Genomic DNA, 25,423 nt, shown 5'->3' on the forward strand with positions numbered 1-25,423 from the left:
CACCTTGGCCGCTACCCTCGCACCCCTCCCCCGGCCTCGGGGAGCCCGAAGGACCACCGGACAGCGGGCGTCTCGTCCCGGAACCCGCATTCCCCGCGATGCCCACCCGCGTGTGGGCGCCGCGCGCTGCTGTCCAGCTGCCATCCCAACCAGCAGACCCTCGAGCGCAGCCCGGCCTCCTCTCAGGGCGCCCGGCGCGGGCCAGGGGGAACCGGAGAGGAGGGCGGGCCGGTCGCCGGAGCGGAGCGCGCGGGGCCAGGGCGGAGCCCAACTACCTGAGGATGTTGTGCGCCTCCATGCTCCGGTTCTGGTTGCTTGAGCACACCACCGCCACCCGCAGCGGGGACGACGGCATGGCTGCGGCCCCACAGCCCGCGGCTCTCCCGCTTGGGTTCCCACCCCACCGCGGCGCTTCCGCGCGAGCAAAATGGCGGCCGCCGCGGCCGGAAGCGGGCGACGCGAAAGCGGCGGCGCAGCGTGAGGCGTCTGCGCGGCGGCCTCCCCGCCCACCTCGGGCGCCGGGCCGCGGACGGAGCGCAAGCACTGGCCTTCAGGCGCGCTGCACTCGGCGAGGCCGGGGGCGGCCAACGCCGCGCCGGCCCCCGGCGTCCGCAGCAGAGACCCGCACTCCACAAGGACCGGCTGAGCGTCACGGCGCTCAGCGCCGGCGTCCTGACGTCAGCACCCCGCGCCGGCGCCTAGTGTGACGCGCGCCGCGCCGAACGCCGAGACGTCACAAGGTGTCGCCGCTGCCTTTGGGAATGATGCGAAGGTCCGCGCTTACCCGGGAGAGCATTGAGGACCGTTCCCCGGCCCGGCGTCTTGTGTCCTGAGACGATTTTTTTGCTTTCCCTCGGTCCCCGTGGGGCCCATAGTTCTCACTTCTGCCACCCCAGAGTCGTCGCGCTTCACTAGATCTACTCCCTCCGCTGTCCCGAAGAGCCACAGACATTCCCAGTTCTGAGGCTCGCTCCCGTCCCGTGTCGCTGTTACCGTCCTCCGGCCCCGGCTCATACAAGCAGGAGCACATCGCTCTTTTATGAAAGCCCTTCAACATTTAACGTTTAAATGCGAGGGCCGACCTGTGGAGACCTGGCTGGGAGTGCACGTCGACTAGGGTCTTCCTCGCCTCGGGCTTCCTTGGAGAGGCCGCCGGCTGGTCTGAGATGTGGGTCAAGTTACAGTATATCCAGTCAGCGCGAGTGTGTTGTCCCCCAGCGGTGCCTGTCTGCCTGGATGCGGCCTCACGGTGGGCAGTGGGTGGATGTTTTCCTGTGGGAGCGCCACGGACGGGAGAGGGAATTATAATGATTATCAACCTAATAACAGGCTCTCGGCCGGGCGCGGTGGCTCACGCCTGTAATCCCAGCACTTTGGGAAGCCGGGGCTGGTGGGTCACGAGGTCAGGAGATCGAGACCATCCTGGCCAAGATGGTGAAACCCCGTCTCTACTAAAAATACAAAAATTAGCTGGGCGTGGTGGTGCATGCCAGTAATCCCAGGTAATCGGGAGGCTGAGGCAGGAGAATCGCTTGAACTTGGGAGTCAGAGGTTGCAGTGAGCCGAGATCTCGCCACTGCACTCCAGCCTGGCAACAGAGCGAGACTCCGTCTCAAAAAAAAAAAAAAGTTCTCTAACTGAAAATATTTATTTGGGAATAGGACGTTGGCGAATATGCCTGCCATAGTAAACGATTTGCGCATTCAGGAAATAACGGTTTTTAAAGAAAAAATGAAGAGGAAGATAATGGTTTGGAAATAATTAACCTTGGCTACAAAGAACAGTAACAAGCGTACTCCCAATGCAGGGTTGGACAGGCAGTTGCTGGGCAGCTGTCCTTGCTGAAGTATTTTTTTGTGTGAGGTTGCCTTAGTGCAAGGTTGTGGTTTTTGCAGAATCTTGTGATGGTTTTTCTTATTACTTATTCATGAGAACTCGCCCTTCGTGGCCTTTCCCAGCTGTATTTGTCAAGGTATTTTTTAAACATAAGTGAGCGACTTTTATTTGACAACTTGGATATTTTCCCCCTTTTGGTTGAGATCTTTCTCCAAATGCATCACTGATGAGTCATCCTGTAATTAAGTTTTGATAGTCCCCGTGCTGGGATGAACTTGTTCCAGGTAGCTGGTCTGCTCCCACACTGGAGAGACTGACTGCTGGGAGTTATTGTCAAAACCCTTTTTACCATATTTGAGCATCAAAGGTTTGAAGGGTGTGCTCTCAGGCTAAGTCTACCTAGAGTCCATTATTAACTTCAATTTTTGTTGCTTCTGTCGTCTTTTTCTATCCTCTCAAAGTGCTGTGTCAGCATTATTCTGTTAGAAATTGTACTTTCAGGTCAGGCACGGTGGCTTACACCTGTAATCCCAGGAGAGGCCGAGGCGTGTGGATCACGAGGTCAAGAGATCAAGACTATCCTGGCCAACATGGTGAAACCCTGTCTCTACTAAAAATACAAAAATTAGCTGGGCGTGGTGGCACGCACATGTAGTCCCAGCTACTCAGGAGGCTGAGGAAGGAGAATTGCTTAAACCCGGGACGTGGAGATTGCACTGAGCTGAGTTCGTGCCACTGCACTCCAGCCTGGCAACGGAGCAAGACTGTCTCAAAAAAAAAGAAATTGTACTTTTGCAAAATATGGCAATGAATAAGTTTAAAAGGGGAAAATACAAGGTAAAATTCATAGTAATATTACTATCCCAGTTTGCATATTGGTTTTGACCCACGAACCCAGGCTTAAAGGAAAGCAATTAAAAACAAAATTAGAAAACAAAACCAGAAACATAGAAATTAAAGGAAACCAGTTGAATAAATAAAATGACCATAGGAAATTAGGTGAGACTTGTAACCATGTGCCTTTTTTTTTTTTTTTTTTTTTTTTGAGACGGAGTCTCGCTCTGTCACCCAGGCTGGAGCGCAGTGGCGCAAATCTCCACTCACTGCAAACTCTGTCTCCCGGGTTCATGCCATTCTCCTGCTTCAGCCTCCCAAGTAGCTGGGGCCACAGGTGCCGGCCACCACGCCCAGCTAATTTTTTTTGTTGTTGTATTTTTAGTAGAGATGGGGTTTCACCGTGTTATCCAGGATGGTCTCAGTCTCCTGACCTCGTGATCCGCCCACCCCGGCCTCCCAAAGTGCTGGGATTACAGGTGTGAGCCACCGCGCCCAGCCTCCCAAAGTGCTGGGATTACAGGTGTGAGCCACCACGCCCGGCTGCACTGTGCCTGTTTTCTTGTTCTGTGTGGATGGGTCTCAGTGTTCCCAGAGGAATTTCCCCATGTACAGCATATAGTATTGACATACTTATTTGATACCTTATGTAACCAATAGGTACTAAAGATCTCTTAGATCAGGTTTTTGTGATGTTACCAGCAGAAGCTATTGACTGTGAAATGTCAATTATACCATTGATGGCAGTGGCAGCCTCTCTTGAGTAGCTGCTGGGAAGATGCTGGCTGCAGCAGAGGAGGCTCAGCTGGGACCATGTGCTCCACTGAGCGTGTGGGAGCCCTGCCCCCTTCCAAGTTGGCAGGACAGGAGCCCCACTCTCTGGGAGTAGCTGCATCTGCCCAGCTACAGCTGTGGACCCAGGTATCCCTGCCATCCCAGGGCTGAGATGCCACCCCCGCCTACCCCCGAAAGCTCAGAAGTGCCTGCACCTCCACCCGGCCTCTCCTGACTCCTGACAAAGCTGAAGCCGAGCCTAGGTGCTGTTGCAACCTAGCCAGGTGTGCACACACCCAGGCAGTGCTGGCATGCCAGCCCCTTGCTGCCTAGACCCCTCTGGACTTTGAGTGCTCACAAGCATGAGAATAAGGCCAAGGAGGGGCTGAGGGCAGCTCAGCCCAGTCCTGTAGGCAACACTCAACCTGAACAGCCTGAGCCCTGTGGACGACATGATTGATGGCGGCAGGAGGCACACAGGCTCCTGGGTGGAAAGGGGTGGGTGTCCAGTGAAGACCCACCTTCAAGCTAGGGACAGCCTGAGACGTGGGGGCTGGGCTGCCAGTTCTGGGTGGAGTCTGCTGCCCAGAGTGAGATTTATGGTGCTTTTTCTGGGCCTGTCCATGGCTGCCTGTGGATCGATCAGCACACACTTTCTCCCTTCTGAAGCCCGTAAAAACCCCAGACTCAGCCATACTCACAGACATCAGGAATACCACCTGTGGGAAGGATCTACCCACTTGGGATCTCCTCGATTTGTGGGGATGACAAATCCTCCTGTGGGAAGGAGCTACTCACTTTGGGTCCCCTGAAAGCTGTTCTGTCGCTCAATGAAGCTCCTCTCTTTCTTGCTCACCCTCCAGTTATCCACGTACCTCATTCTTCCTGGACACAGGATGAGAACATGGGACCTGCTGAATAGTGGGACTGAAAGAGCTGTAACACGAACAGGGCTGAAACACACCCCCTGCTTGCCACATTGCGGGCAACGCGGAGGAGAGAAGAGAGCTGTTGCCCTTCAGGGAGCCCAGACTTGGGGGCTCCCTGAGCCAGGTCTGTGATACCCTCTTTGGGGCGCTGCAGCTCCTTGCATCTCCAAGATTCTGGGAGCCACCATGTTCCCCAGTGCCTTCAATGGAAGCCACTTCTGGTACGCCTGGTCTAGCTGCAGACTTGCACAGAGCTGGCACCTGTGCTGGTGCCTGGAGCTGCCTGCCCCACTGCAGCTGGCATACCTGGCTGTGCACAGTGAACGGCCCCGTGCTTGCTCACACACCCCCTGCCGCTCCACGCTTGGAGGTGTGGGATCTGGGCCAGTAGCATCAGCTGAGTGCAGCCTATCGGGCTGAGTGGGTGGATTGCGCCCAGTGGGCCCAAGCAAAACTCAGGCAAAGGCGCCCCAGCCCCAGAGGTTTCTGGCTGGAAAAGTTACACCCTAAGGATCCTGTGACGCCATTACCCTGCCCAGTGAAAGAGGTAGAATCAAAGGGGAGTAAGAGTCTCATTATAATATGCAGTCTTGTTCCGAAGTCTTGGGAAAAGCTGTCTGTAGCATGAAAACGTCAGCTTCTCCAGGTTTGAAGTTTGGGTGTTTCTGCTTAGGGCATCAGGCAGTTTGGTGAACACTGTGTGGGACCCACGCATCAGGCATGAGACTTGTCCCTTAAGATGTATCTAGTTTGGCCTGGCACAGTGGCTCATGTTTGTAATCCCAACACTTTGGGAGGCCAATGTGAGAGAATCTTTTGAGACCAGGAATTTGAGACCAAACTGGTCAATATAGCTAGATCCCTCTCTATTTAAAAAAATTATATAAATACATACACACACACATATACACACATATATAACATACATATGTGTAATATATACACACACGTGTGTGTGTGTAAATGATTTTTTTTTTTTTGAGATGGAATCTTGCTGTGTCGCCAGGCTAGAGTGCAGTGGTGTGATCTCGGCTCACTGCAACTTCCACTTCCCAGGTTTAAGCGATTCTCCTGCCTCAGCCTCCTGAGTGGCTGGGATTACAGGCGCCTGCCACCATGCCCGGCTAACTTTTGTATTTTTAGTACAGACGAGGTTTCACTATGTTGGCCAGGATGGGCTGGATCTCTTGACTTCGTGATCTGCCTGCCTTGGCCTCCTTACAGGCGTGAGCCACCGTGCCCAGCCATGAGTTTGTTAAAAGGATATTAATTTTTTTTTTTTTTTAATGGAGTCTTGTTCTGTCGCCCAGGCTGGAGTGCAGTGGCATGATCTCCGCTCACTGCAACCTTTGCCTCCCAGGTTCAAGCAATTCTCCTGCCTCAGCCTCTTGAGTAGCTGGGATCACAGGTGCCTGTCACCACACCCGGCTAATTTTTGTATTTTTAATAGAGACAGGGTTTCACCATCTTGGCCAGGCTGGTCTCAAACTCCTGACCTCAGGTGATCTGCCCACCTCCGTCTCCCAAAGTGCTGGGATTACAGGTATGAGCCACTGCACCCGGCCTATTAAATTTTTTTTTGAGACAGGATCTTGCTCTGTTGCCCAAGCTTGAGTACAGTTGTGGGATCATGGCTCACTGCAGCCTCAAAACTCCCAAGCTCAAGTGATCCACCCACCTCAGCCTCTCAAGTAGCTGGGAATCCAGCCATGCGTCATTATGCCTGGCTAATTTTTTATTTTCATTAGAGACAAGGTCTTGCTATGTTTCCAGGGCTCATCTTGAACTCCTGGGCTCAAGTGATCCTCCCACCTCAGCCTCCCAAGGTGTTGGGATTACAGGTATGAGCCACCACACCCAGCCTAAATCAGAATTTTTTTTTTTTTTTTTTTTTTTTTTTTTTTTTTTTTTGAGACGGAGTCTCGCTCTGTTGCCCAGGCTGGAGTGCAATGGCCGGATCTCAGCTCACTGCAAGCCCCGCCTCCCGGGTTCACGCCATTCTCCTGCCTCAGCCTCCCGAGTAGCTGGGAGTACAGGCGCCCGCCACCTTGCCCGGCTAATTTTTTTTGTATTTTAGTAGAGACGGGGTTTCACCGTGTTAGCCAGGATGGTCTCGATCTCCTGACCTCGTGATCCGCCCGTCTCGGCCTCCCAAAGTGCTGGGATTACAGGCTTGAGCCACCGCACCCGGCCTAAATCAGAATTTTAAATGCGTCTATATGTTGTCAATAACTCAGAAGATACAGCTTTTTCATTAACCCAACAATATCAAATTAGTTTTATTCGTCAAATAATTACATACAAAAACAGATCATTCGAAGACTGCACGCGGTGGCTCACACCTATAATCCCAGCAATTTGGGAGGCCGAGGCAGGCAGATCACCTAAAGTCAGGAGTTCAAGACCAGCCTGGCCAACATAGTGAAACCCTGTCTCTACTAAAAATACAGAAATTAGCCAGGCGTAGTGGCGGCCACCTGTAATCCCAGCTACTTGGGAGGCTGAGGTGGGAGAATCACTTGAACCCAGGAAACGGAGGAGCTGAAATCATGCCACTGTACTCCAGCCTGGGCGACAGTGAGACTCCATCTCAAAAAAAAAAAAAAAAAAAAAAGGCCAGGCACGGTGGCTCACACCTGTAATCCCAGCACTTTGGGAGGCTGAAGTGGGCGAATCATGAGGTCAGGAGTTGGAGATCAGTCTGGCCAACATGGTGGAACCCTGTCTCTACTAAAAATTAAAAAAAAAAAAAAATTAGCCTGGTGTGGTGGTGTGCATGTGTAATCCTAGCTATTCAGGAGGCTGAGGCAAGAGAATCGCATGAACCCAGGAGGTGGAGGTTGCAGTGAGCTGAGATCACGCCATGGCACTCCAGCCCGGGGACGGTGCGAGACTCCATCTCAAAAAAAAAAAAAAAAAAAAAAAAAATCCTATTTTAGGCTGATTTTATAGTTTTATGACCTCAAAACATCTAATGGAGTCAAATACAATCCTGCCTGATGAGTAAACCCAGGCAAAAATGTATGCTGCCAATTTTTATGCCATTTCTATTTTTATTTTACAGCAAATTTAAAACCAGCTTATTTATTAAAGACTCACAGCCTGAGGGCTGAGTGCAGTGGCTCATGCCTATAATCCCAGCACCTGGAGGCCGAGGCAGGCGGATCACGATCAGGAGACCATCCTGGCTAACACAGTGAAACCCTATGTCTACTAAAAATACAAAAAGTAGCCGGGTGTAGTGGTGGCACGTGCCTGTGATCCCAGCTACTCAGGAGGCTGAAAATCGCTTGAACCTGGGAGACAGAAGTTGCAGTGAGCCAAGATGGCGCCAGTGCACTCCAGCCTGGGTGACAGAGTGAGACTCTGTCTCAAAACAACAACAACAACAACAAAAACCAGATAATTGGATCCCAATTATATTTCTGACAAAATGGGACACATTCACATGGCTAAACTTCATTCGCCCAAATAGGTGATCTAATGAAGGATACAGACCAAAATTTGGGGGATAGCAGTTTCTATAGGAGGTTTATTACTTTGAAAAACCTTATTTTACCATTTTTCCCATTTCAAATGATTTGGGGTTATGTATTCAAACGTTTCTCCACCCCTCCCTTTCCCCCAGGACTCTTGGCTTTCAGAAGCCCCTCTGGAACGTCCCGCCCAGTAAAACCCCATCCCACCAGTGCAGAAAACAAGGTGCCCCTACTGTAGTGGATCCAGCCTTGGAGAGGCCTCACCCGGCCTCAACACCTCTTCCCCCAGACCCCGAGGGCCAGGACAGTGTCTTTACCTTCAGACTAGGCAGAGTGAGGTCCCCTAAGAGAGACAGAAATATGGTTATTTCCCCACCCAAAGTTATTTGCATTAGGTTGAAAAATGGCCACACAGTCTTTGTGGTTCCTCTCATCAAGACATGTGGTCTCTTTCTCATCCCTTGAATCAGGGCAAAGCCTTCTGATTTGTTCTGATCAAAAGAACTTAGCAGAATCGACGTCCCAGCCCCAGTTCCAGGCCCAGAACCCAAGAAATCTTGCAGCTTCCACTCTCACTCTCCTGGAGCCCTAAGGCTGAAGCAGCCTGCTAGACAGGCCACATGGAAGAGAACCAGGTCACCCCGACCAACAACCTGTTGCCTGCCAGACAAGTGAGTCAGGCTGTCCTAGCCCATCCAGGTGCAGCTGATGTGACAGCTGACTACAGCTCCATGAGGGTCCCCAGGTGAGCCCAGCGCAGATTGCCAACCCACAGAATTGTGGACAAATACATGACCTGGCCAGATTTTGGGATGGTTTGTTACACAGCAAAGGCTAACTGATACACAGTTCCTCATTTTGCCTTTGTTAATGAGATCCCACTTGATTTCAGGGGCAGTGTGCCAGTCTCAGTAGATGGAACACAATTGGTCTATTCAACCACAATAATTCTGTTCCCTACTGTTGGGGAAGTGCCTAGAATCAGACCCTCCCCACCGAGTGCAAAAAGAATGCACCTTGGCTGGGCGCGGTGGCCATGCCTGTCATCCCAGCACTTTGGGAGGCCAAGGAGGGTGGATCATGAGGTCAGGAGATTGAGACCAGCCTGGCCAACATGGTGAAACCTCATCTCTTCAAAAAAAAAATACAAAAATGGCTGGCGCGGTGGCTCATGCCTGTAATCCCAGCACTTTGGGAGGCCAAGGCGGGTGGATCACGAGGTCAGGAAATCGAGACCAGCCTGGCAAACATGGTGAAACCCCATCTCTACTAAAAATACAAAAAAAAATTAGCTGCCCATGGTGATGTGTGCCTGTAGTCCCAGCTACTAGGGAGGCTGAGGCAGGAGAATGGTGTGAACCTGGGGGGCGGAGCTTGCAGTGAGTGGAGATTGCAACACTGCACTCCAGCCTGGACAACAGAGCAAGACTTCGTCTCAAAAAAAAAAAAAAAAAAAGAGAGAATGCACCTCAGCTATCCCTTCTGCCAGCCCAGCCTGCTGGAGGTCAGATGTATTTCCTGAGCTCTTAGAAGTGTCAGTCAGTGCCACGGGAACTGCTCCTACAAGTCTGGTGTGGATGCCCCCAGGTATACCCTGAGGTCCGAGAGGGTGGACTGCACAAGCTTGTCCGGGATGGCCTTTGCTGCAGCTACTGGTAGGCTGCGTGCTGCCAGTAGCAGCCCCCAAAGGATTAGAAGTAATCACCACCCTGGGCCCCTTTGATCCAGAGGACATGGATGGGACAGACTGTCTGGCTCTTCGCAGGTCGTGTCCACGAGGCTCTGCATTTCGGCCGGCCCGGCACAGATGGCGGCAGCCAGATGAGCAGCTCAGTGGCACACTGTGCACTGGGTAATTCAGCCCAAGTGGACACTCCCGCCCCGCTCACCATTGCAGGGCCTGGGACCCGGGGCTGCCCCAGCCACATCCACCCTGCCCGGTGCCACTCCTGCACACAGCCCCGTTGCCACTGCCACTGCCCCAAAGCAAAAAAAAAAAAAAAAAAAAAAGAAAAACTTTTGAGATGGAGTTTCGCTCTTGTTGCCCAGGCTGGAGTGCAATGGTACAATCTCAGCTCATCGCAACCTCTGCCTCCCCGGTTCAAGCAGTTCTCCTGCTTCAGTCTCCCCAGTAGCTGGGATTACAGGCATGTGCCACCATGCCCGATTAATTTTGTATTTTTAGTAGAGATGGGGTTTCTCCGTGTTGGTCAGACTGGTCTTGAACTCCCGACCTCAGATCCGCCTGCCTCAGCCTCCCAAAGTGCTGGGATTACAGGCGTGAACCACCGTACCTGGCCACAAAATTTTTATGTTAGAGATACCTAACATAAAACTACTCTGAGCTTAAGATTTTGACCAGCTTAATCTGACAGCCTACTTTTTTTTTTTTTTTTTTTTGAGACAGGGTCCCCCACTATCACCCAGACTGGAGTGCAGTGACACAATCATAGTTCACTGTACCTCCACCTCCTGAGTTCAAGCCATCCTCCCAGCTCAGCTCCCAGCTCAGCCTCCCAAGTAGCTGGAACTACAGGCGCGCCCCGCCACACCTGGCCAATTATTGTACTTTTTGTAGAGACAGTCTTACCATGTTGCCCAGACTGGTCTCAAACTCCCAGACTTGAGGGATCAGCCTGCCTTGGCCTCTAAAAGTGTTGGGATTGGCCGGGCGCGGTGGCTCAAGCCTGTAATCCCAGCACTTTGGGAGGCCGAGACAGACGGATCACGAGGTCAGGAGATCGAGACCTTCCTGGTTAACACGGTGAAACCCCGTCTCTACTAAAAAATACAAAAAACTAGCCGGGCGAGGTGGCGGGCGCCTGTAGTCCCAACTACTCAGGAGGCTGAGGCAGGAGAATGGCGGGAACCCGGGAGGCGGAGCTTGCAGCGAGCTGAGATCCGGCCACTGCACTCCAGCCTGGGCGGCAGAGCAAGACTCCGTCTCAAAAAAAAAAAAAAAAAAAGTTTTGGGATTACAGGCGTGAGCCAGTGCACCCGGCCAAGCTTTTTTTTTTTTTTTTTTTTTTTGAGATAGGATCTGACTTTGTTGCCCAGGCAGGACTGCAGTGCCGTGATCATGACTCACTGCAGTCTCAAATTCCCGAGTTTAAGCAATCCCTACCACATCAGCCTCCTCAGGAACTGGGACCATAGGCGTGAGCCACCACTTCCAGCCCGAGAGCCTAACTTTATTTATTTATTTTGAGACAGAGTCTCACTATGTTCCCTGGGCTGGAATGCAGTGGCGTGATCTTGGCTCACTGCAACCTCTGCCTGCCGGGTTCAAGCAATTCTCCTGCCATAGCCACCCAAATAGCTGGGATTACAGGTGCCCGCCACCACACCCAGCTACCTTTTGTATTTTTAGTAGAGACGATGTTTCACCATGTTGGACAGGCTGGTCTTGAACTCCTGACCTCAAGTGATCCACCGGCCTTAGCCTCCCAAAAGTGCTGTGATTACAGGCGTGAGCCACCACCCCCGGCAGAGCCTAACTTTAATAAACATTTCTCTAGGTCCTTTTCCTCAAGTATTTCAATCCTTCAGTTAACTGTTTGTCACCATAAGCCATTGATACCCGGTCAAACTTAAATTGACATTTCCTAGGGTTACATTTCTGGCTCACTGCGTCTAGGGTTTTGGTTACCACAGAGCTGTTGTAATTTGTAAATCCAGTAATTTTAAAGCCCTTTGAATCTTTTCTTCCCCCTTAATCTTGGCTAGAACACCAAAGCAGCGAGCTTCATCTCAACACAAGCAGAAAAGTCAGCACATTTCACGGTAGGCAGAAAGAAACAGGCAAGAACTGAAAAAGCTCTACCTGCAAACTCTCGAGCTGCAACTTTCCTTGGAGAATAATGCCACATGAGCTCCGAGTTCTCCTTCACGGGATTTGCCTGTCAGCTGTTTTGTTTTGTTGCGTTGTGTTTTTTGAGCAGAGTCTCACTCCGTTGCCCAGGCTGGAGTGCAGTGGTGCGATTTCGGTTCACCGCAGCCTCCATGTCCCGGGTTCAAGTGATTTTCATGCCTCAGCCTCCCCAGTAGTTGGGACTACAGGTGTGCGCCACCACGCCCAGCTAACTGTTGTGTTTTTAGTAGAGACGGGGTTTCACCATGTTGCCCAGGCTGGTCTCGATCTCCTGAGCTCACGTGATTTGCTCACCTTGGCCTCCCAAAGTGCTAGGATTACAGGCGTGAGCCACCGCGCTGGCCATGCCCATCAGTTTTGGGTTTTTTTTTTTTTTTTTTTTTTTTTTTGAGACGGAGTCTCGCTCTGTCGCCCAGGCTGGAGTGCAGTGGCGCGATCTCGGCTCACTGCAAGCTCCGCCTCCCGGGTTCACGCCATTCTCCTGCCTCAGCCTCCCGAGTAGCTGGGACTACAGGCGCCCACAACCGCGCCCGGCTAATTTTTTGTATTTTTAGTAGAGACGGGGTTTCACCGTGGTCTCGATCTCCTGACCTTGTGATCCGCCCGCCTCGGCCTCCCAAAGTGCTGGGATTACAGGCGTGAGCCACCGCGCCCGGCCAGTTTTGGTTTTTTTTGTTTGTTTGTTTTGGTTTATTTTTATTTATTTATTTATTTATTTTGAGACGGAGTCTCGCTCTGTCGCCCAGGCTGGAGTGCAGTGGCCGGATCTCAGCTCACTGCAAGCTCCGCCTCCTGGGTTCACGCCATTCTCCTGCCTCAGCCTCCCAAGTAGCTGGGACTACAGGCGCCCCCCACCTCACCCGGCTAGTATTTTGTATTTTTTTTAGTAGAGACAGGGTTTCACCGTGTTAGCCAGGATGGTCCTGATCTCCTGACCTCATGATCTGCCCATCTCGGCCTCCCAAAGTGCTGGGATTACAGGCTTGAGCCACCGCGCCCGGCCTGGTTTATTTTTTTTGAGATGGAGTCTCGCTCTGTCGCCCAGGCTGGAGCACGGTGGTATGATCTCAGCTCACCGCAAGTTTTGCCTCCCAGGTTCACGCCATTCTCCTGCCCCAGCCTCCCGAGTAGCTGGGACTACAGGCGCCCACCACCACGCCTGGCTAATTTTTTGTATTTTTAGTAGAGATGGGGTTTCACAGATTAGCCAGGATGGTCTTGATCTCCTGACCTTGTGATCTGCCCACCTCGGCCTCCCAAAGTGCTGGGATTACAGGCGTGAGCCACCATGCCCAGCCAATTTTTTTTTTTTTTTGAGACGGAGTCTTGCTCTGTTGCCCAGGCTGGAGTGCAGTGGTGCGATCTCGGCTCACTGCTGCAAGCTCTGCCTCTGGGGTTCAAGCAATTCTCCTGCCTCAGCCTCCTGACTAGTTGCAATTACAGGTGCCGGCCACCACGCCCAGCTAATTTTTGTATTTTTAGCAGAGATGAGGTTTCACCATGTTGGCCAGCATGGTCTCAAACTGCTGACCTCGTGATCTGCCCACCTCGGCCTCCCAAGGTGGGATTACAGGCGTGAGCCGCCGCGCCTGGCCGCCCATCAGTTTTTTTTTTTTTTTTTTTTTTTTTTTTTTTTTGAGACGGAGTCTCGCTCTGTCGCCGGGGCTGGAGCGCAGTGGCCGGATCTCAGCTCACTGCAAGCTCCGCCTCCCGGGTTTACGCCATTCTCCTGCCTCAGCCTCCTGTGTAGCTGGGACTACAGGCGCCCGCCACCTCGCCCGGCTAGTTTTTTGTATTTTTTTAGTAGAGACGGGGTTTCACCGTGTTCGCCAGGATGGTCTCGATCTCCTGACCTCGTGATCCGCCCGTCTCGGCCTCCCAAAGTGCTGGGATTACAGGCTTGAGCCACCGCGCCCGGCCCCATCAGTTTTAAAATGTGCCCAAGTTAGAGCAGAACAGAAGCTGAGAAAAATTAAAAAGAAAGATAAATAAAGACAGTTTGCCCAAGTTGGGCCATAATATAGCCTGCTGGAGACCCAAAAAACCTGCTGTGATTTAATGTTTGAGAATCCCATTTCATGTCTTCTTATTTTCTGAAGAGCGAGAAGGTTCCATAGATCCTATCAGGAAGTGTCAAGCACGTGAACCACTGTTTCAGATGGTGGCCACAGACCCAGTTAATTTCGGGGTTGTTTTGTTTTGTTTTGAGACAGGATCTCACTCTGTGGTCCAGGCTGGAGTGCAGTGGCACAATCTTGGCTCACTGCAACCTCTGCCTCGTGAGTTCAAGCGATTCTCCTGCCTCAGCCTCCTGAGTAGCTGGGAGTACAGGTGCCCACCACCACACCCGGCTAATCTGTTGTATTTTTAGTAGAGACAGGGTTTCACACTGTTAGCCAGGATGGTCTCAATCTCCTGACCTTGTGATCTGTCTGCCTCGGCCTCCCAAAGTGCTGGGATTACAGGCGTGAGCCACCATGCCTAGAAGAAGATAAAGTTTTTTAAAGGAAAGATGAGAAGGATTACTTGTTTTGAAATAATTATCCTTGGCCACAAAGATCAATAACAAGAATGACAACTATCTGAGGGTGGACAGGCAGTCCTGGGCAGATGTCTTCACAGAAGTGTTGTTTTGTGTGTACAAGGTTGCCATGGACTTTGTGCAAGTATGTGGTCTTTGGAATCCTTTGTGATAGTTTTCAGGCATGCGGGCCTGAGACCCCCCCTTTCAATAGCCTTCCTTAGCTCTATTTATCAGGGTAGCCTCCTGTTTTGCTTTGCTTCTCTTCTTCCCTTCCCTTCCCCTCTTTTTCAACCACAGTGACTCTTTGATTCTGAATCAGAACTAGGTGAGCTGAGAATGAAGACATGAAGGATGGCGGCTGTGAAAAAGTACTCTGTGCACCGAGCTGGAGATCCCAGTGCAGGGCAAGAATTATCCCCGGAGCAGGCCGGGCGCAGTGGCTCATGCCTGTGATCCCAACACTTTGGGAGGCCGAGGCGGGCGGATCACCTGAGGTCAGGAGTTCGAGACCAGCCTGACCATCATGGTGAAATCTGGTCTCTACTAAAAATACCAAAATTAGCTAGGCATGGTGGCAGCTGCCTGTAATCCGAACTACTCGGGAGACTGAGGCAGGAGAATTGCTTGAACCCAGGAGGCAGAGGTTGCAGTGAGCGGAGATCATGACGCTGCACTCCACCCTGGGTGACAGGGGGAGACTCTGTCCTCTCCCCCAAAAAAAGAGTTTTGAGAACTGTGCCATCTGACAAAGTGTGCACCAAACATAAGAGGTTATTTGTTTAAACTTAAGTTTAACGGCCGGGCGCGGTGGCTCATCCCAGCACTTTGGGAGGCTGAGGCAGGCGGATCGCGAGGTCAGGAGATCGAGACCATCCTGGCTAACACGGTGAAACCCCGTCTCTACTAAAAATACAAAAAATTAGCCGGGCGTGGTGGTGAGCGCCTGTAGTCCCAGCTACTCGGGAGGCTGAGGCAGGAGAATGGCGTGAACCCGGGAGGCGGAGCTTGCAGTGAGCTGAGATCGCGCCACTGCACTCCAGCCTGGGTGACAGAGTGAGACTCTGTCTCAAAAAAAAAAAAGTTTAACTAAAATATAGAACGGAGGTCCTCAGTCACAGTAGCTGCATTTAAAGTGTCCCGTGTGGGGCCCTAATTAGGGAAAAGGAGTCGGGCTGGAGGGAGTAGGGGAAAGCAGAGACAGAAAGGACATGGGCTGTAGGTCTGCCTTTCCGTATGGCCCTCCTAAACAAGTAATGCATGTCACTCACAAACTTCCTGCTCGCCATCAAAAGCCTCAAATTACCAAACACCCTGGCTGACAGGAGAACGCAGGTAAAGCTCCCTTCTGCCTTGGCGTTGGCCGTCAGCCCAGGAGCCACCCTACAAAAATGCCCAGCAAGCCTTTGTCTCCATGCTGTTGGCCTCTCTTGCTGGCCACCCATTGCCTCCTTGCAACGTATTTTCCTACTTTCGCTAACATATCTGCCTTTCTCTACCTACAGCTGTCTTGGTAAATTCTTTTTTTTTTGGAGAGGGATGGAGTCTCACTTGGTCGCCCAGGCTGGAGTGCGGTGGTGTGATCTCAGCTCACTGCAACCTCCACCTCCCAGGTTCAAGTGATTCTCCTGCCTCAGCCTTCCGAGTAGCTGGGACTACAGGCGCCCACCACCACACCCAGCTAATTTGTTTATTTTTAGTAGAGACGGGGTTTCACCATGTTGGCCAGGCTCGTCTTGATCTCCTGACCTCGTGATCTGCGTGCCTCGGCCTCCCAAAGTGCAGGGATTACAGGCGTGAGCCACTGTGCCTGGTTGATGGTAAATTCTTTTTTTTTTTTTTTTTTTTTTTGAGACGGAGTCTCGCGCTGTGTCACCCAGGCTGGAGTGCAGTGGCGTGATCTCGGCTCACTGCAAGCTCCGCCTCCCAGGTTCACGCCATTCTCCTGCCTCAGCCTCCGAGTAGCTGGGACTACAGGCGCCCGTCACCACGCCCGGCTAGTTTTTTTTTTGTATTTTTAGTAGAGACGGGGTTTCACCACGTTAGCCAGGATGGTCTCGATCTCCTGACCTCGTGATCCACCCACCTTGGCCTCCCAAAGTGCTGGGATTACAGGCTTGAGCCACTGCGCCCGGCCGATGGTAAATTCTTTTACCCCGTGCCGCTGGCCCAAGCAGTTGTTGCTGTCCCGAGACACGGTGTCCACAGCGACTCGTGGCCGCCCCCAGACACGGTGTCCACAGCGACTCGTGGCCGCCCCCAGACACGGTGTCCACAGCGACTCGTAGCCGTCCCGAGACACGCCGTCCACAGCGACTCATAGCCATCCCGAGACACACCGTCCACAGCGACTTGTAGCCGCCCTGAGACACACCGTCCACAGCGACTCACGGCCGCCCCGAGACACGGTGTCCACAGCGACTCACGGCCGCCCCGAGACACGGTGTCCACAGCGACTCGTGGCCGTCCCGAGACACACCGTCCACAGCGACTCGTGGCCGTCCCGAGACACACCATCCACAGCGACTCGTGGCCGCCCCGAGACACACCGTCCACAGTGACTCGTGGCCGTCCCGAGACACACCGTCCACAGCGACTCGTGGCCGCCCCCAGACACGGTGTCCACAGCGACTCGCGGCCATCCCGAGACACACCGTCCACAGCGACTCGCGGCCACCCCGAGACACGGTGTCCACAGCGACTCACGGCCGCCCCGAGACACACTGTCCACAGCGACTTGTGGCCGTCCCGAGACACGGTGTCCACAGCGACTCACGGCCGCCCCGAGACACGGTGTCACAGTGACTCGCGGCCGCCCCGAGACACACCGTCCACAGCGACTCGTGGCCGCCCCCAGACACACCGTCCACAGCGACTCACGGCCGCCCCGAGACACGGTGTCCACAGCGACTCGCGGCCGTCCCGAGACACACCGTCCACAGCGACTCGTGGCCACCCCGAGACACACCGTCCACAGCGACTCGTGGCCGCCCCCAGACACACCGTCCACAGCGACTCACGGCCGCCCCGAGACACGGTGTCCACAGCGACTCGCGGCCGTCCCGAGACACACCGTCCACAGCGACTCGTGGCCACCCCGAGACACACCGTCCACAGCGACTCGTGGCCGCCCCGAGACACACTGTCCACAGCAACTCGTGGCTGCCCCCAGACACGGTGTCCACAGCGACTCGTAGCTCCTGTGTCCTTCCACAGGGTATGATGAGGTCCTGGCCCATTAACTATGAATGTGACCTTATTTGGAAATAGGGATCTTTGCAGGCGTAATCAAATGAAATGAGGTCGTGTTGAATTAGTGTGGGCCCTCCTGCCATCAATGGTGCTGTGCTATAGGGAAACATGCATTGCTCTTCCTCCCTGTTTCATGACACACAGCTCCTAAAATGCTTGGATGAGCCGGGGGTGGTGGTGGGCACCTGTAGTCCCAGCTACTCAGGAGGCTGAGGCAGGAGAATGGCGTGAACCTGGGAGGCGGAGCTTGCAGTGAGCTGAGATGGTGCCACTGCACTCCAGCCTGGGCGACAGAGCGAGACTCCGTCTCAACAAAAAACAGAACTCCTTGGTGTGGGAAACCCCACGCTCCTGGGACACAGCAGTGTGGACTGCTGAGTGAGAGAAGAGGAAAGTAGCTCTTTGTTTTTCCCAATATTACAGGTATCTTTTTTTTTTTTTTTTTTTTTTTTTTGAGACGGAGTCTCGCTCTGCCGCCCAGGCTGGAGTGCAGTGGCCGGATCTCAGCTCACTGCAAGCTCCGCCTCCCGGGTTCCCGCCATTCTCCTGCCTCAGCCTCCCCAGTAGCTGGGACTACAGGCGCCCGCCACCTCGCCCGGCTAGTTTTTTGTATTTTTTAGTAGAGACGGGGTTTCACCATGTTAGCCAGGATGGTCTCGATCTCCCGACCTCGTGATCCGCCCGTCTCGGCCTCCCAAAGTGCTGGGATTACAGGCGTGAGCCACCGCGCCCGGCCTATTACAGGGATCTTTATAAAAGAAAGGGAGAGATCTGGCCACAGAGACAGTGGAGACAGGCAGAGAAATCACCCTGTGAGGATGGAGGCAGAGACTGGGCTGATGCATCTACAACCCAAGGATCACCAAGAGAAGCTGGCCGGGCGCGGTGGCTCACACCTGTAATCCCAGCACTTTGGGAGGCCGAGGCAGGTGGATCATGAGGTCAGGAGATCGAGACCAGCCTGGCCAACATGATGAAACCCTGTCTCTACTAAAATACAAAAACTTAGCCGGGTGTGGCCTGTAGTCCCAGCTACTCGGGAGGCTGAGGCAAGAGAATCACTGGAAACCGAGAGGTGGAGCTTGCAGTGAGCCAAGATGGCACCACTGCACTCCAGCCTGGCAACAGAGCCAGACTCCATCTCAATTAAAAAAGAAAAGAAACAAACAAACAAAAACCCCCAATGTGGCCAAGGATGGTGGCCAATGAGAAGGAAGGGAATGGACCAGAGAAGAACCAAAAATAAGCAAAATAAAGACACCAAAGGAAAGAGACCCGTCTAGCCCAAGGCCGCATATTTAATGCTCAGGGACAACAGCAGGGGCGCCTAGAGGGACTTCAGGGACCCACACGCCTCCTGGGAGCACAGGAGCACCCATTTAGTTAAATGTGGCTGACAGAAAGGGAGAGTGATCGAATCCCATAGAGCATTTCTGTAAGAAAAAGAAAACAATAGGGGCCGGGCGCGGTGGCTCACGCCTGTAATCCCAGCACTTTGGGAGGACAAGGTGGGCGGATCACGAGGTCAAGAGATCATAGACCATCCTGGATAACACGGTGAAAACCCATCTCTACCAAAAATAAAAAAATTTTTAAAAATTTAAAAAATAAATTACTGGCCGGGCGCGGTGGCTCAAGCCTGTAATCCCAGCAATTTGGGAGGCCGAGACGGGCAGATCACGAGGTCAGGAGATCGAGACCATCCTGGCTGACATGGTGAAACCCCGTCTCTACTAAAAAATACAAAAACTTGCTGGGCGCGGTGGCTCACGCCTGTAATCCCAGCACTTTGGGAGGCCGAGGCGGGCGGATCACAAGGTCAGGAGATCGAGACCACGGTGAAACCCCGTCTCTACTAAAAATACAAAAAATTAGCCGGGCGCGGTTGTGGGCGCCTGTAGTCCCAGCTACTCGGGAGGCTGAGGCAGGAGAATGGCGTGAACCCGGGAGGCGGAGCTTGCAGTGAGCTGAGATTGCAGCACTGCACTCCAGCCTGGGCAACAGAGCGAGACTCCATCAAAAAAAAAAAAAAAGTCGGCCGGGCGTGGTGGCTCAAGCCTGTAATCCTAGCACTTTGGGAGGCCGAGACGGGCGGATCACGAGGTCGGGAGATCGAGACCATCCTGGCTAAAACGGTGAAACCCCGTCTCTACTAAAAAATACAAAAAAAAACTAGCCGGGTGAGGTGGCGGGCGCCTGTAGTCTCAGCTACTTGGGAGGCTGAGGCGGGAGAATGGCCTGAACCCGGGAGGCGGAGCTTGCAGTGAGCCGAGATCACGCCACTGCACTCCAGCCTGGGAGACACAGCGAGACTCCGTCTCAAAAAAAAAAAAAAAAAAAAAAAAAAAAAAAAAAAAAAAAAAAAAAAAAAAAAAAGGAAAAGAAAAGTCGGCTGGGCGTGGTGGCTCACTCTTGTAATCCCAGCACTTTGGGAGGCCAAGGTGGGTGGATCACCTGAGGTCGGGAGTTCGAGACCAGCCTGACCAACATGATGAAACCCTGTCTCTACTAAAAATACAAAATTAACTGGGCATGGTGACACGCACCTGTAATGCCAGCTACGCAGGAGGCTGAGGCAGGAGAATTGCTTGAACCTGGGAGGCGGAGGTTGCAGTGAGCCAAGATCACACCACTGACGCCAGCCTGGGCGACAGAGTGAGACTCCATCACAAAAAAAAAAAAAAAAAAAAAAAAAGGCCTGTATCCCAGCAGTTTGGGAGGCTGAGGTGGGGGGATCACTTGAGTCCAGGAGTTAAAGACCAGCCTGGGCAACACAATGATACCTCCCATCTCTTAAAAAAAAAAAAAAAGGAAAGAAAAAAAGAAAAAAAAAAAAAAAAAAAAGGTAACACTTAGTAAACATCCATAAAGTCCAAAGGAAAAGGAAAGCCTGAGGGAGGGGCACCCCAGTCCTGGGAGGGGCCACAGTCCTGTCTGGAAAGAAAGTGGAGGTGCTTGCCGCCCTTCAGGCTTTCGGCCCATTGGAAGGTGGGGGCCCCCTCACGCCATCTAAGGGCTCCCTTCTTCGAGTCAAGGCGGGAGGCCCTGGTGCCAGGTACCCAGGACTTGCTAGACTGGCCAAATCTTGCACCTGCCAGGCCAGGGTCTCCAGCAGCTCCTGGCCGTTCCCGAGCCCCCTGTCCAGTAGTAGAGACCCCCGTCCGAAGCGAACAGGGAACCACCAGCCTCACAGTCCTCTGTTCCTCCCAGGGGGCCTGGAACCCACCCCTCCTGGGGCACCTGGGGAGAAAGCAGGGCCTGGCTCCCTGCATCCAGACCACGCTGGGCCTCCAGCTCCTGTACTCAGCATGGCTGTGGGTCCTGCGGTTTGCTAAGATGGGGCCATCGCTGTGGGCCAGGCTACGGAGGTGAGCAGGGAGGCATAGGGTTCTCTTTTGGACACAGAAGGGGTGAGAGGCCCGAGTGATCAAAGTGAAAACTTCAAGAAGGGCCTCTGGTCTCGGCAGGGTTGGCTGGGACGCGGCTCCAGGGGTCTCGGCCCAGGGCAGTTCAAGCTGTGGTAACAATGGCTCCAGTTCTCATCTCTACCTGGCTGTTTCCATTCCACAGTGGAGGCACTGAAAGACTCGTGCCTCCTGAAGGGCAGGCACGGGTGAGCCAGGATGAAGTCGGGGCAGCTTCCGAGGCAGGGCAGGTCCCTTCGGCTCACACTGGAAAAGCGTATACCTCCAGGCACCAGCGAGAAAGGTCAGGTGGAGCCGTCTGCTCTCCAGCTCCACAGCACATGGCGGTTGCTACACTGAGAGCTCCCCGCCCAGCCTGGGCCACCAAGTCTGAAGAAGAGCAGAGAGCCATGGTCCAGAGAGAACAGGGTGGGGAGGGACAGAGAGACACAGAGACAGACACAGAGACAGAGACAGAGACAGAGAGACAAGGACAGAGAGAGATGGAGAGAGACAGAGAGAGACAGGCAGAGAGAGACAGGTGGAGAGAGGCAGAGACACAGAGACAGAGAGAGATGGAGACAGGGGCAGAGGTGGAGAGAGACAGAGAGGCAGAGAGAGGAATAGAGAGAGACAGAGACAGAGACAGAGAGACAGAAAGAGAGAGAGAGGGACAGAGAGAGATGGAGAGAGACATACAGAGAGGCAGAGACAGATGGAGACGGAGGCAGAGAGACAGAGACAAAAAGAGAGAGACAGAGAGAGGGAGAGAGAGATGGAGAGCGACAGAGACAGACACAGAGAGAGGCAGAGAGAAAGCCAGAGAGATGGAGACGAGGCAGAGAGAGACAAAGACAGAGAGAGATGGAGGGAGATGGAGACAGAGACACAGAAATAGGGACAGAGAGAGGGAGAGAGACAGAGAGCCAGAGACAGAGAGAGCCAGAGACAGAGAGAGCCAGAGACAGAGAGAGCCAGAGACAGAGAGAGCCAGAGACAGAGAGAGCCAGAGACAGAGATACATGGGAAGACAGCGATAGAGGGAGAGGAAGGGGAGAGAGAGAGAGAGAAAGAATGGAGAGACAGAGAGAGGGAGGGGAGGCTCCTCCAGGTGGAGCAGAAGGAAAGAACCTTCTGGGTGGGACTGGAAGCTGCACCACCGATCTTTCAGGTGCACCAGGTCAGAGGGAGAGGTTGGGGGGTCCCCATGCCTCTGGGAGGATAATGGCGCCAGCTGGGAGGTGGCCAGCTAGGGAACGAGCAGTCTGTGCAAGTGACCACGAGCTCAGATGCAGACACCCCCCCACCCCAGCAGGAACGCCTGCTCCCAGGCCAAGGCTTGTCCCCTGGGCCCCACAGGCTGCTGAAGCCCACCTCTGCAAACGCTCAGCTGGACTCCTCAGCTGGACTCCAGGCCTCTGAGAAACTCCTGGAACTGACGGGACAGGCCTGTGGCTGTAGCCGGTGTGAGCCTAAGCTCACAAACAAGCCAGAATCCTGCCACAGGCCAGGGAGCCTCCGAAACTTCCCGATCGATCCCCAAGGAGCCATGCTTCCCCAGCTCCCTGGACTCTGCCTTTGCTGGTAGAAGACATGGCAACACCCTTGCCAGTGGCCAGGGCAGAAGGTGGCTGGAACGGGAAGCCCCCTAATCCCGCCAGGCTGTCTAGACACATCGCTGCACGCCCCTCTGGGGATGAGTCACTCCTCAGAGCTGGGCTCCCCCCGCCCCCGCCTGTTTTTGCTTCCTCAGGGTCACCACTGGCTGCAGGTGCCTCAAGGACACCCTGGAAGAGGCTGTGGGGGAGGGAGGATGGCATTCAGCACAGGATACACACAGGAGCCCCAGGCTGTCCTCTGTCCACTGTTCCCACCCCAGCTCTAGCTCTGCACAGGGAGGTCCAGACAGGGTGGGGAGCCCCTCTGGAGCAGCCTAATCGTGGCCGTCACAGCTCAAGTGGGTAGCCATGGGAATGGGTTATTTCTAAGCGCGGCAGGTACTGCCTCCCCCATCCCCCGCCAACAGCTGGCCCACGACAAGAAGGCGCAGAGACAAGCACTGGGCACCCTGCCTGTCCTGGCAGGAAATGTAAGGCAGTGTGCCGCACACGCTGCCGGCGCCAACGCCACCCGGGCCAAGAGAGGGTTCGGGGCCAGCCACCGGCCAATACCCAAGGGTCCTAGGGCAGCTGGGGAGAAGGGGAATCCACCTTTTTCTTCCCTCCCACCTCCCAAATAACACACAGACAGCACTGTTGATCTGAGGATGGACATTTAGACATTGGCGCCAGGTTTGCGCCTGACCAGCGCCACGCAGGGGTGGGTGGAGCAAAGACACAGAGGTGGGCTGCAGGTATCATGGGGCACCAGCCAGGGCCTGGGGTGGCTGGGGTGAAGGTGGGTGTTTGGCCAGTGACCAGGAGTCAGGTCAAGTCCAGGAGGTCAGTGCCAGGGGCTCCAGGAGGGGAGGGCAGTGCCATACCCCTCCTGGTGTCCAATGTCACCAGGCAGCCATCACAGAAAGCAACCTTAGCCCGGGGCCCGGGTCTGCAGCAGGTGGGCAGGGTCAGCTTTTCTTCCATGGCGGGTGGCACTGCCGGGCCAGATCCTGGCTCTGGACCCCTGGGCATGCAAAGGCTAGGGGTGGTGCTGTCAGTCACACTGTCGCTGCTGAGGTCCCCTGGGTTGGCTGAGGCTTGGGATTCAGGCCGCGGTGGAAGGTCGGACTGCTCAAGGCTGGTATCTAAGCTTCTGCCCTGGGACCCAGTGGTGATGGCCACCATCTGCCCCCATTTCCACAGGAAGTCCTAGTCAGAGGCCGCACACACAAAAGGGGTACCCGGCCCTGGAGAACCACCAGCCGCCCCGGGTCTGAGAACACTCACCCTGGCCGCTGGGCCAGGCCTGCCATGTCATGGCTCCCGGCTGGTCCAACACCCTAAACGGTACAGAGCGCTGCAGGCCCTCACCTCATGCTTCTGCAGCGCTTGAAGGTGGGGGTGTCTCCAAGGGGACGCTGGCCAGGTGCATGGAGGGGCCGGCCAATCTTAGGGCCACAGACCCCCCTGGACAGCAGGGGGTGTTGGCTCCTGCAGTGTGGGCCCGAGATACTAAGGCACGAAGCTAACCTAAGCCCAGTGGGGTGGGGCGGGGGAGGACAGGCTTGGAGAGCTGCGTCCCAGGCCTGCAAAGCACAGTGACCTAGCAAGGGCGACGGTCTATCTGGGACAATTTGGCACAGGATGGAGGTGCGGGGTGATCCGGAGTGCCCATGGCTCTTGCTGGAAGGGGCTCCATGCCCTGGTCGCCTCCATGAAGGCCTGTGGTGAGCGGGGAGAGCCCTGGATGCGGCCGGCACAGCAGCGCAGGCCCAGGGGCCAATCCAGAGCCAGAGTCTGGGAGTCTGACGCCCGGCTGGGAAGGGCGTGTGACGATGCCAAGGTGCGGGAGCCGTCGCCGGCAGGTCCTCCTCCGCGGGGATCTTAAGGAAGCAGCAGGAATGAGGAGAGGAGAGCGGGTGGAGGACCTGGGAGCTCAGGCGCCCTCGGGCAGGCGGCGCCCAGGTGGGCTGGCGGCCTCGCGCTTCAGGGGTGTCTGCGCAGGCCGGGGCGCGCGAGGGCCGGGCGCATGAGGTTCTCGGTGATGTAGGCCACCAGCAGGCAGATGACCACCAGCATGACGCAGATGGAGCCGCCCACCGCCGTCATGGCCACCACGATGTCCTGCATGCCGGCCGGCTCGGCGGTGAACTCTACGCACTCGGCGGGCTCGGGGGGCTCTGGCGCGGGGGCGACGGGCCCAGCGCGCAGCGGCAGCGGCTGCAGGCACAGGCGGTAGAGGACGCCGTCGTGCACGTCGGGCAGCAGGTAGTCGCGGCAGGAGGCCCCGAGGAGCACGCGCTCGCACGGGAAGCGCGTGTAGGCGCCGCGCCATGAGCAGTTGAGCGCGAAGGCGCGCACGCGGCGCGCGGCGGCCGGGGCCAGGCGCCACTGCAGGAGGACGCTGCGGTTGCGCAGGACGCTGGCGCGCAGGGAGCGGCCGGCCGGGGCGTGCAGCGTGCAGGCCGGAGCCTGGCAGCGGAAGCCGCGCGCGGGGCTGCGGAAGCACAGGCGCCCACCGCCCGCCTCGGGGCCCTCGGGCAGCACCTTGTAGGGGCACCAGGGCGCGTCGGGGGCCGGCTCCCAGCCCGGCGGCGTCGGGGCGGCCGCGGCGCAGGGCGGCGGCGCGCAGGCGGCCAGCAGCAGCAGCAGCGGCGGGGCGCGCATCCTGCGGCTGGGCCGGGCGCGGCGGGGCCACGGGGCGCGGCGCTGGGTCACGCGGGCCGCGCCGCCGCCGTCCCCGCTGCCCGCTCCCCGCGATCCCCGGCGCGCCGCGCCCTCCGCCGCCGCCCGCTCCGACCCGCCCCCGCGCCCCGTGCGCGCTCGGACCCGGCGCGGCGGCGGAGGCGGGGCCGCCCCTCGCCCCGCCCCTCTTAACCCTCGCCGGGCCGCGGCCTGCGGGTGCAGGGGATCCGGGGCGGGCGG

At 55.2% G+C, this 25,423-nt stretch overlaps 2 protein-coding genes across 3 annotated transcripts in view; both read right to left on the reverse strand.

Moving 5' to 3' along the window:
- The window catches only part of SSU72 (SSU72 homolog, RNA polymerase II CTD phosphatase), a 179,554-nt gene that overhangs the window by 33,930 nt on the left and 120,201 nt on the right, over positions 1-25,423 (reverse strand). Inside the window, exon 2 of one of the 2 annotated variants that reach the window (XM_050786639.1) lies at positions 276-420. In XM_050786639.1, coding sequence (XP_050642596.1) covers positions 276-355 — 80 coding nt within the window. In that variant the 5' untranslated portion in view covers positions 356-420. Of the gene's footprint in view, positions 1-275; positions 670-25,423 lie in introns of those variants that run through there. The other variant, XM_050786634.1, reaches the window with a different exon arrangement.
- Positions 23,160-25,304, reverse strand: FNDC10 (fibronectin type III domain containing 10). Its single transcript, XM_050786531.1, has one exon. The coding sequence runs from the start codon at positions 25,163-25,165 to the stop codon at positions 24,485-24,487; it is 681 nt and encodes a 226-aa protein (XP_050642488.1). The 5' UTR covers positions 25,166-25,304; the 3' UTR covers positions 23,160-24,484.

Source organism: Macaca thibetana, chromosome 1 (genome assembly GCF_024542745.1).
Source record: "Macaca thibetana thibetana isolate TM-01 chromosome 1, ASM2454274v1, whole genome shotgun sequence".
Classification (NCBI taxonomy): domain Eukaryota; kingdom Metazoa; phylum Chordata; class Mammalia; order Primates; family Cercopithecidae; genus Macaca; species Macaca thibetana.